Genomic DNA, 12,672 nt, shown 5'->3' with positions numbered 1-12,672 from the left:
CGTTTTGTATTTTTTTTTCAAAAATGAAAACAATAAATCGTGTGGTGTTTTGGCACTTTTTTAAATTTTTTTATAATATGCAAAACGTTAGTTGAAGTAGTGTTTTGGTTCTGAACGGTACATCATATAGCGTTTTGGAATCAAAACGCTACTTTATCTAACGTTTTGTACATATACAAAAAACCAAAGTGTCAAAACGCTACACGATGTAGCGTTTTGGACCTTTTGCATAAACGTTACACGATTTACTGTTTTCAAGTAACATTTAGGATCATTATTTTCAGAAATAATATTTTAGATCATTTTTAACCCTAAAGTGATATTTAGGGTCATCATCCATGCAGGAGCAACTCCAACCTAGTGAGCCTGTTAGATATATAGTCCAGTTGACGTAAAAATAGTAGCACATATATATAATCTCGCTCGTCATAATTATAGAGGATGAGAATTGAGTAGCCAAATTTGTTGATTTCTTGCGGGTCTTTTATATAACTATATCCAACTTTGTCGTGTCCACGTCATCTAATACACCAAGGCCCAAGTCCCATCTTTAGCAAAATTATTTCTAAGCACTTTATATAATCCCTCCATCCCAATTTACCTGTCATGTTTAATTTTTTGCGGTCAAATTAACCCAACTTTAACTAAAAATTTCACATAATGGATTATTGAAAATATTTATAAAAATTATATCATAAGAAAGGATGTTTAATATATTTTAATATGTATTTTTCAGTTTTTCAAAATAATGAAAGAACAAATTTTTATTTATGGTCAAAATTGAGTCAATTTGACCATTAAAAATCAAACACAAGATATAAACTGGGACGGAGGGTGTATTTATTTAGCAAAGTTATTTATTAAAATAATTTTAATAAACTACAAAATAAAAAATTCATAAAAACAAATAAATTCATGTCACTGCCTTGAATTAAATATAATATAAAATATTTTTTTAATATTTAACTAATAATTAATACCATTAAATACATATTTAAAAATACGATGGTTAAAATAGAGTGGTTATAAATATTTTTGTGAAAACCTTAACTTGTTATTAAAATATTACTTTTAAATTATAACTAGCAATTTATAATTAACGCCATTGGAGCACAAACTCTAACAGGTTCTAACTTTAACTAATGATTATTATATATTATTTTAGCTTATTGCCTTCGAAGATGCTCTGGAGCACCATTTCATCAGAAAAACAATATAAGATCCAGAATAAGATTCTAATTTGAGATGAGCTGCAATGTAATTATACATTACATTTTAATTTTTAATTTTTAGTTTCCACCTGCCAGAAAATAGTCAATATTTAACGAACGGACCTAAAAACTGCTAGACGTTAGCCAATATTATATTAAATGACTCAAATTAGAAGTTCTGAAATATTTAGGAATCGCAAAGTAGACAATAAAACACACAGTTCCCTTCTGATCTGATATGAATTTAATAGTGTAATCACTAATACAAAGAGCTTGATGTGTGAGGGGGGAGGGGGACTCTGGTACCTGTATTGCCAATGCAAAGCTTTGGCAGTGGCACTTTCTCATTGAGTATAGAATTGCAAAACATTTTTACCAATACTGTAAGTATTTTTTCAACATACATCACATACTATGTAACATATAAAAATTGAAAGCGAGTTTGTATAGGAGAAATAAAACTACATGGAATCTTAAATATTGCTTTCAGAGGCTCTCTTTACATTTCGTGTAGGCTAGAGACATGAATTCCAAGTTAAAGCATTAACTTCTGCTTCATACAAGTACATGTTACAAATGATCTACATACTGCAAAATCCCAGCAGGGCCAGCACAGATGAAATGATATATCTTGGCAGGGAAATTTCCAAAATTGCCAAGCAGCCCACCGACCATGTGTATATCTTGATGTCAAAACTCTAACAGCATCTAACTGAACAACGACAAGGGATTTGCAAGAGTACAAGAGTGACCAATTTACATGTTATCTATAGTAGTATATTAGCTTGCCTTGCAATCATGAAATCTCTTCCCCAGCCCGCATATAATATTTACTGTCCGAAATTAAGATGGAAGGCAAAGAACTCTTCAATATACAACACTCATTCAAAATGGCTGTCAACTCTTCAATAAGCGACACTCATTCAAGGTGGCTGTATGGGTAATATTGTTTACTTTTACTGCTAAACATATTCTATTATGTTGGATAACCCTATGACCAAAATCCTCGACTCATGTTACTTGAGTTTATCAGGATGATCCTGGGATCAATTGAGACCCGTCTAATCATGGAAGTCCTCATATGGTGAAGATACACTTGATGAATCACTTTCAACTGGTGATGTCTCTCTTGGCGATGAAGGAAGTGACTCTCTCTGCTGAGAAGACATACCTGATGCGGAAAGTGTAGAATATCAGAATTTAATGAAGGAATATTTACAATAATTGTCAATATCTTTAGGTTAATTTTATACATTCTACTAGCTGATAATTTGGACGGTGAATTATGAAATCACTGATTTTCAGGATCTAGATTAGATACCTAGAATAGCTCTGGTGGAGTATATATAAATAGTGGGTGACTCGTGTACTATAAATAATATTTATTCCTACCACACCTGAGATTTATTCATACAAAACTTCATGGTACCGGAGCTCTGATTGGAGGGGGTCTCAAGTTCGACTCCATGTCAACCTCAATATTCTCAGAATTATTATGGATACGAAGGCAATTTATGCCCCAGAGATGGCGCCCGTGATCCACTCTTCGACCCAAAAACGGACTTTGGGGTGAGGGAGACTGTTAGAATATAATCTCCTATTGGGGCCTTCCTCTAACACCTTAAGGTTTTAGAGCGACAAGTTACTCAACAGAAAGGATATTTAGTAAAATAACTATCTATGGTAGTACCAACTTACAGTCTGTGGTTTGCATTCTCAGTCTAAATTAAAGTTCAGAAGCTTTAGAACAAGATTTGATGGTAATAGTATTAGCAGAGTACTGATGGTGTAATAGTAGATATCTAGATTTCTGCAATAATGGAATTCATTGGAAGTGATCACAACTGATTTTGAGGCCAGGTAATCCAACTTAGGGAAGCAACTATGTGCACCCACACAAATACTTAAAGAGTTAAAGTACATGAAAGAATGAATAACCGCTGACCTTTTTGCCCCCTGGAGCGGAACTTCTTTGTGTGATGTCTAATAAGTCTCTTGGCTTTTGTTATCGTGAGTTGCCTAGCAAATGGAGAGAATTCTGCATCACTTTCACTCCACTCACCTTGTATTTCGCTTTCTGCTTCACCCCTCATTGTCCGGAGCACAAAGGCCTTGGCCTTGCGGCGCTGGGAATTAAAAAGACCCCTTATGGATGTAACAAATCCATCACCTGCTCCATCAGTTGGACGCTTAGGCCAAGCTACTGGCAACTGCTCAGATGGCCCAGCTGAAGCACCATCACTATCACTTAAATTGAGATCATTTTCAGCTACACTAGCTGCGATGACTTCCCGATGACTATGTGCTTTGTCTTTAGTGAACTTTTTACCCTACATGAGCAAAGTGAGCAAGTCACAACATACTTGTAAAAGAGTCAAATGTATAATCTTCACTATTGTGTATTAGTCATACTCAGAATTCAATTTGTGTCTTGCAAGTTCAACTTGCCGGTAATCAACGGAAGCTATAATATTGCTGGTCATCTACGGGAGCTGTAATATTCTAGAATCTTTATACAGCAGGTTCCTAAAACAATTTATGAATATAATCTAATATTTCATTAATTTAATTAAACGACAGAAAATGGAGGAAGACACAAATTTCAAGTGTCCGGTAAACTGCAATTTGAGAGTTCAAGAAAAGGCATAAAAATCTACAAGGGGGAACCTGTAAATGGTCAACATGCAGAAGGGTATAAAAAAATTTTATCTGATATAGAACCACAAAATGTTGCTTGTATGTATTGCAAAAATTGCTTCAATGGTTGGATGGTTGAGTTAGCTATGATTCTTAAAAGATCTTTTCTCATGGCTTTCCATTTCTTTTCATATGTAGCATTCATCATCATTAATTATAATATCTAATTAGTCAAAAACTAGAAAATCCAACCAACATTATTCTGCTCCAAACCTGATAAAACCTATTTTAATACACATTAAAAATAAATAACAAAAATAAAGTGCAAGCAAATTCTAAGTATACAAACATATTATGACACAATAATATCCTAAGGCACGTGAGTTACAAGTTATGTTAACATTCATGTCTCTCAGTAGGAAATTAATTCAAACTGATTCAAAACCAAAGTGAATACTTCCTCCCTTCCCCAGCTCCACACACCATAATCTACATGGTCATACAAGATCATACCCAATATTAGTATTAATAACAACTTATAGACACCTTCAACAAGCATACATATTGAAAATATAATATTAAATGAATGCATGTATACCAGCAATAACTTCAGATTATGCAAACTGCTAGACCAAATCATCACGGTATAGGACACAAACTGATGCATGGCTATATTAAGTGCTGAATAAACTGACAGAACCTATTTCTAGAAAAAAAATAGGTAGAAACACAACTATATCCTCACATTTACTAAAATTTAAAAAATCTTATTAAGATGGGATGATACATCAGCTTATATAATAAGAAATAAAACCCTACCTTAAATAATAAAAAACTAATCATAACACTACTAGATATACCTAAATTGCTAGTGAGACATGTTCTAATTACCTTCTTAGTTTTAGTACTTTTTAAGAAGAAATGAAGAATTCAATGTAGTTACAAACTTCAAACTCTTTGTTACATGGCTTCAACTAATGTAAGAAACTAATCAAAACACTCCTGTATTAAACAACCAATCTCTCCCTCCCCTAGCCTCCCCCAAGAGATGGAGAACTCAATGTAATTATAAACTTCAAACTCTTTGTTACATGGCCTCATCTAATAATAACAAACTAATGATAAAACTACTATATTGAACAACCAATATCTCCCTCCCCTCCGGTGCATGAGTGTGTTGTAGGAAACTGAAACGTTATTTCTGCAACAAAAACGTACTACGCACATGGCTTAGCCCCGGGACATTAACAGTAGCCAGCCTGTTTATTCTAAGCAAAAAATTTATTCTATTTAAAAAAAAACTTGCCTGCATTCCAGTAACTGACTTCAGGACTCCCCAAATAATGTGTTTCTTCACTCTTGAGAATAGTCTTCTCCATGTACCTGTGAATTCCTCTCGATGGAATGTGTCCATTAACAACCTTAAATCACTCACAGCAAATCTAGAGCCTTCATAGGTTACCAGAAGCTGAACCTATAAACATAAATGGATATCCTTAATAGAAGAAGTCCTAAAAAGCCAGGAAAAATATGTATATACAATAAGATTTTTTTTCAGCAACCTGACTTATTTTGATATTGTGGAACTCCCTCATTTTCCGTGGCCTGGATCTCTTCTCATCCTGAGATTTCCCCACTTTTTTCTCTTCGTGTGAAGAACGACCAGATTTTAGAGGCTTAGAATCCTTTAATTTAAATTTTAAAGATTCTTCTTGATCAACACAACCAAGATGCCCACTCTTTGATGGAGAAATACTTGACGAATGAGCCTGTAGTACAAGTTCATTAGCCACTGATTCTGCAACAGTTTCTTCCCATGTTCTGTCAAATGAAGATGTCCGCCTTAACCCTGTCTTTGACCCCTTATCATTATTCTCTTTTAAGCTGAGCAACTTCGATGCCTGCACATTCCAGAATTGCAGTGTTGCCATTTGCATAAAGAAAAGAAGACCAACAACTAGAAATTGAACACCGTTACTTCACATAATAGAAACTGCTAAAATTAGAAATGCACAAGCCTGTGCAAGCACTATATTCACAAAGTGTTTCTTTATTTCCTCACGGATCTAATAATACTCAAATTACACTAGCAGAATGTCACACCAGGAGAAACTTACTTGGGCAGGGATGGAAGGCTGACTGTGGTCAGGATTCGAAGGGACAACACAAGCTCCTGATTTTAAAATTTCAAAATCTTTCAATGGGTGACTGCTGGACCCAGAAGCTTCATGCAATGACAGAGCTTTCTTAACTCGTTTCGAACCAGCAGTAGTTGAAACCTTCCAAACCTCCTAAAAAGATCAACAAGTAAATTACACAAAATTGACTGTTAATATTTAAAAAATCCTTAAATAAGAACTTTCATGCATTAGAGCTTCCAAGTTTCAACTACCTGCCGCCTTTGTGAGTCTTGTTCTTCTTCGGGAAAGAAATATCCCCACATCATTTTGTACATGGTCTCTGTTAGATGTATCTTTAAAGGGTAAATATCAACCTGAAATGAGAAGGCTTACATTGTAACTATCATGCACCGCAAAACCGAAAAAATTTCTACAGATAGAAATGAGAATTCTATTTAAAATGTTTTGGAATATGTTCCAAACTGGGATCACAAAGAAGATGAATCAAAAAAAGGGGTTTCTGCCAAACAAATAAACACCTACTTAACTTACTAGAACTATTGGATACAAGTAGACCTGGCAATGTGTCTTATCGTGTACAATCGTTCCCTGTACTTTCAAAACCGAACCTGATCCGGAATTTTATTCGTGTACCATTTGGGTGACACTAACCCGAAACGAATATTTCCACATCTCCCCGGAAAGTACACTGAAGTACATGAAATTTACAAGAGTTTTTTTTTTTAAATCTCAAATGTTGGAAAATGTAGTAGCTGATAAATTAACCTCTAACGACAACAAACAAGTTTTGAAACTAACATCTTGCAAGTACAATAAAATACAAGTTCAACATCAGTATAAAATTAAGGGCCGAGATTTCAAGTTTAGTTTTACAAATAAATTATTTTTATTTAGTATTAAATGAATAATATATCCGTGATTTATAAATATGATATATTTTAAATTTTATTTAATAATTTCATGTAATTTCGCTCCGTGTCGTGTACCTATATCGGAAAACTAAACCCGACACTAAAGTCTTTCCGTGTTCGTGTACTGAATTTTCACACCCAAACACTAAATATTCGTGTTGTATACAAGGTTAGTCCTCAAAAGTCAGTGTGAGCAGTTTCACAAAGCTGTCATGTCTGAGTACACTCTTACAGGCATGTCAAAAGTTTCTAACTAAGGCTTCTTTTGAAACAAAAAATGAGTTGCAACCTTTCATCATTAGTAACTATAATTTCTTACTTAATTATAGCAGTTAACAAGTAAAACAGAAAGTAAATTTGACTACCTGGAACAATTCAATTGGTGAATTTCCATCCTTTGGTGCACCCTGTTTTGCATCGACTCCCAGCATGACTTTTCTGCAGTCGAGAAATAAATATGGGATTTTTAAGCAGTGATTTCAAGGACAACAGAATAAAAAAAAATTAATGGGATGCTACCCAAAATATGGGTTGGATACAAGTTAAAGAAAGTTTAATTTTGAGATCTTCGACACCTCTAAACCTCAAGGTACTCCAAGAAATATAGAGCACAATTGAGAAAGTCACCAAGGAAACCAACTCTAATAACGGTATTATTGCAACTCATAATAGAACAATTTATGTGAGCACAAGACTTAACTTTTTCTATAACAACTCAAGGGATTGAGGTTTTAATTATTTTGTTGGTGTCAAAGAGTACCTTAATTCCTCCATCGGATCTTATGTAGTACCATTACCTCAAATGCAATCTAAACTTACTGATGGAGATTTTGATTTTGCACATATCTTGCAAAAGACTTGCACCTTTCACGCTGATTTCTGAAAAGCGCTCTGAAGGCTTATATTTCCATTCTAATTTTTTTTTCCTAGTATCTGTGGGGGACTGGAAAGAGAATTTGGTAAGCAGAAATACATTAAAATTAGTGGAATTTCCAACAAGAGAATATATGTTCAGAAGAACTAATTGGATGGAAGATGCTATGGTGGAAATTACTTCAGGAATCTAGTCTCTAATGCGAAGGAAAGACGGGGAAAAAAGAGTTCAACCAGTTATCTACAAAGATACAGAGATAATGATTTCTAATTTCATTCACTGCCCTTCAATGAAACATAACTAGCCTTAATTGCATACTTAAGCAGGAGCTAATACAGTTTGCCCAATCTCACTTCACTACTTCCATCACAGCAACATGACATATAAATGCGTTAAGCAAATATGGTATGCAACCTCGTCCTTTTCAGTCTATTATGAATTACTTCAATTGCATATTTAATTTTACCTTTTTTCTAATTATATGTATATTCGTTCATTTCAGCAGAGAGTACTGACAATGACTTGCTACAGTCCGACGCTACATATCAATACAATGTTCCAAACATAAAAATTTAAGACATAACACCTTCCAAAAATATTTAGAAGAACCATTATTTTATCAATCACATGGCTTTTACTCGGTCTATCTATTTACAATTGTGTTCAACAATATATAGTTTTTTTGTATTTTCTGATGATACAACCAAATTGCATCAAGAATTAACCAATACCTAATACTTCGCACATTGACTGTAAGTGAGAGATACTACTTGGTGCACAGTGTTTCAGAATATATACGAGCTGGCGATCTATGGCTCAGTATGGCTCAGTATTCTAATCGTATGGCACAACGAATACTGCTAGGTAGCACATGATAGTAAAACGTACTCGTCCATAACTGGTATATACCTTAAACTGATTTTTGCAATATACTTCAAAAGTCTTGAAAATTACAAGTTCGGAATTTCGAATTCTAAAGGATATACTTCTGTATATATTGGGGAGAGCCATATCGTCCATGTTTCTGCAATAGGTATATGGGTGTTGTAGATTCACATACTATCATGTACATGGATTGATATCCAAGATGGCATCCAAAATTAAAAATTTAAACTTTTTGAGTACTTCTATATGATAGCATTTAGTAATCTGCAGTAGCTTCTAACTTCCTCAAATGAGAAGGCCAGTGAAACAGTAAGTCCAGGTTGATACAACAAGCTTGCTAGTAATGCTAGACTGTCATTCGGTTGCTTCTAATACATATGCAAAGGAAATGTATCTAACGGATCAGAACCTATGTTTCAAAAATTAAATGATGCTCATACCGTCATTCGAGTACTCATAGACTTACTAAAGGGCTTAGATAAGAAATAGATAGTAGGAGGCTAGGAGCGGTAAGAGCGAAAGAACATAGACTTGTCATTGTTCATGACCAGTGATAGCAGCATGAAACAGGAAGCTCAACAAAGAATTTTGTATGCCATTTACACAATTAGTTTCTATTAAAGATCTGCAGAAGCTAATATATAGATACATAAGCTGTACAGTTAAGTAAGAGCTTCTGTAAGCAAAGATAAGATTGCATACTTTCCCCATTCGGGCGGAGGATTCCATGCTGACAGTAGCATATCAGACTTCACATTTGGTAGGCAGTTTCTCACAACAAAATATTTGGTTGTGAACCTAGCAACGCCAACATCTTTGTAGTCCCTATCAAAATCATATATCTGCACCGATAAAATGTCCATTAATATCTTCTTATATCCAGAGCTTTAGTGGCATGTTTGGAGATAAAGCAACCAAGAAACGAAGTTTCGTCTTAATGCAGGACAAGGGTTAAAAACAGGTTAAAAAAAGATGATTGTGGATTGACCGCAGAAAACCCAAGCCTAAGGTGATCCAACCGAAGAAGAATCAAAACCCCTAGGACTTCTCAACCGCAAAAGAGAAGTTTATTAGGATCGCAATCCATAACAAGAGAGAGAACAATCTAAATTCAATAATAATCAATCAAAGTCTATACAATAAAAAAAAATTACAATTGTTTATATAACTCCCAAGACTTGGAGACCAAGTAAAATCAAGATAAAAGGAAGCAAATCCTAAAATAATAACTCATAACTATCAATTATCTACTACCAAATATATATTTATATTCTATAATATTCCTATCTATAATATATAATTAATAATTAAAAAAAATCTTATATCTAACTAATAAAATAAAGTAATTAACAACTAAATTAATTGTTTTATGCTCCGCATCACATATTCAATCAAACAAAAAATCTAAGATTAAAGAGAGCCGGAGAAGGGGGTTGTGACCACCAAGATTAATCACCAAAAAGGGTAAAGATTTCACCAAATGGTGTTTTTCTCCTACTATAAGACTTGGATATTTGGACAAATCAGAGTGTAATATTATTATTTGCCTATGGCATTTACTGATGCCCCAATTGTCTTCGATATCAAGTATTACCATGTCTTCTTCGGGAGGCATTCTTTCATCAACATTCAAATTTAGAGCAAAATGTTTTTAAGGGTTCCGTTTGGTTTATTAATAGATTGAGCTAAAACGATATTACTCTTAGAAACTAGCCCAAAATTTCATTGACATGAGCCAGGGTGGTGAGCCAGTTCAGCAGTCCATGTTGCCCATAATATTCTTAACCTTCAATATCTTAATAACGGATTCGTAAAATAACATATAAATTCATGAAACAAACATTTATCACCCTCCTTACTGTTAGTCTGGCAACCTAATAATATCTCTAAATCACGAATAAGTAAAGTTCTAGCATGTGGTCCTGTGGATCACTAATTGTACCGTCCTAATTAAATTAACATTATGAAATACACGGTTGGATAGCTCAAATGGTTAAGAGTTTATCCTCTGTCGTCTCAGGTCCTAGGTTTGATCCTCGCTCACCCTCAGAATTTATGAGAACAGATACTCATTTGTAATATTATAAGCCATAATTGTCAAAAAAACAAGAGTCAACACATCATATACATATGCATTCTCCTCTATGAGACTCGTTTACATCCACTCATCAACATGTATACTACATTATCTAGGAAGCAAAGCGAGGACACGGGTGTGGGAGTGTGAGTGCTTACTTTGGGAATACGGGAATTCGACAAATATAATAATATGGAGATACGGATGCGGGGAGACACGGGAAAGATAAACAAATACTTCATACATATTTCATGTTAAACATAATAAAACCTACTAATAAAACCAAAAATTTCATGAAAATATGAAAAATGCATCATTTATTAATCTAAAACACCAAAATACAAGAAAAATCTTTTAGTTTATGCAAAAATGAGTTCAATACTCAATACTTTTGTAAAAACTAATAGACGTAGATACTTAATTTGGTGAATGTAGTTTTCTGAAATAGATTTTGACTACAATTTTTGAAGATAAAATTTTATATTAGTATAAAATCCGTGTGTCCGATACGGAATATGTGTGTCCGAGTATTCGACACGAGGACTCTGCATGCGACCCAAGTGTCCCTACTTCTTAGTACATAATTAAACCCAAAACGTTCAAAGTTTTGGTTGGTCGGTAATTGGGCCGGGCCAACCTCCATGCCTATTTATTCTAAAAACCTAATTAAACACATATAACTATTCTAATTTAAACATACGGGCCTACTTATATTAAAAATCTATTTTAACAGACCAAATTCTTTTCAAAACTTATTTAAATTAATATATACATATAATCTTTTATAACTAAAATACATATAATTTCATAGCAAAACAATTAAAGAGCTTATAAAAAATACATATATTTATACTAATTTAAACACATCTCTAACCTTAGTGGGCCTAACTATTTTAAAAACTTATACTAAATAAAACACATACAATCATTATGAAATAAATCAAATTAAAACAAATGTAATTATTTTAATTGATCAATATATTATAACTATAAATATGATTCAAATATCACTGGTATGAACGGGTTATATGCTTGTTTCTACTTAAAACATAATATCAATACCATACCGGCACAAATAAATTATAACAAAATATTTAGGATACATGAACTTTACAATAAACAAACCAAAGGGAAAAAGGTACCCTATATATCAGAAGAAAACAAAAATAACAAAATGGAAAAAGCATCTACAGTTGTATCGGCTTTTCTTTTCCGTTAATCATATGCTTTGCACCTACATATACATACATATATATATATATATCATACCCTTTCATAATCTGTTGGTTTGTTTATGGAACTACGGATAAGTATGTGCAGGTAGGGCTGTATTTTGAATTGAACGTTTAGTTAATAAGCTCAATTTCAAGCTGTTCCTTATCGAGACAAGTTGAAATTAAGATAAAAATGTGTTTTGAGTTCAACTCTTGTATGAAAGTACGAAATTACTCAAAACTATAAGTTCGCTAAGTTCAACCGTTTTTATGAGCTTATCAGAACTTACCTAGTTCAAACTACTTTAAACCATCTATATTTTAAATCCAATAAAGCCCAACCCACTTAAACCAAGATTAAATTCCATTTTAATCATTTTAGCACAGATTTGGAGTAAAAAACGTTATTGAGCTCGGATAAAACTCAGATCGACTACTTGTTCGGGATCGAGGTTAGAAAAAAGTTCAAGTTGAGAAACCCATTTTGTTGAGTTGATCTCGAGACTCACATGGGTTTAATTGGGTCGAGCTTGATTTAAATTCAAGCCAGCTCCAATTCAGATTACAACCCTAAGGGTGTGCGCATACGATCCCAGGGAATAAAACCCATGTATGGCATGCAGACTTATGTATGTACTCTTCCTTGTTATTACATTTTTTACAATATTTTCAGTAAATTATGCTGGAGATAAGGAAAGATACTACTAAAGAACTCTGAGGAC

The 12,672-nt window shown here is 33.5% G+C and overlaps 1 protein-coding gene across 5 annotated transcripts in view; it reads right to left on the bottom strand.

Moving 5' to 3' along the window:
• Positions 1–1,633: 1,633 nt before the first annotated feature.
• Positions 1,634–12,672, bottom strand: part of LOC141724314 (protein SABRE) — a 32,834-nt gene continuing 21,795 nt past the window's right edge. For 2 of the 5 annotated variants that reach the window (XM_074526409.1, XM_074526411.1), the window contains 8 exons: positions 9,362–9,501; positions 7,266–7,338; positions 6,241–6,342; positions 5,966–6,139; positions 5,411–5,749; positions 5,155–5,322; positions 3,157–3,541; positions 1,634–2,382 (listed from right to left, as the gene is read on the bottom strand). In XM_074526409.1, coding sequence (XP_074382510.1) covers positions 2,273–2,382; positions 3,157–3,541; positions 5,155–5,322; positions 5,411–5,749; positions 5,966–6,139; positions 6,241–6,342; positions 7,266–7,338; positions 9,362–9,501 — 1,491 coding nt within the window. In that variant the 3' untranslated portion in view covers positions 1,634–2,272. Of the gene's footprint in view, positions 2,832–3,156; positions 3,542–5,154; positions 5,323–5,410; positions 5,750–5,965; positions 6,140–6,240; positions 6,343–7,265; positions 7,339–7,719; positions 7,844–9,361; positions 9,502–12,672 lie in introns of those variants that run through there. The other 3 variants (XM_074526410.1, XR_012576589.1, XR_012576588.1) reach the window with 3 other exon arrangements.

Source organism: Apium graveolens, chromosome 5 (assembly GCF_009905375.1).
Source record: "Apium graveolens cultivar Ventura chromosome 5, ASM990537v1, whole genome shotgun sequence".
Taxonomy (NCBI): domain Eukaryota; kingdom Viridiplantae; phylum Streptophyta; class Magnoliopsida; order Apiales; family Apiaceae; genus Apium; species Apium graveolens.
Note: the sequence above shows the minus strand (reverse complement) of the source record. Positions and strands in the feature narration are given on the sequence as shown.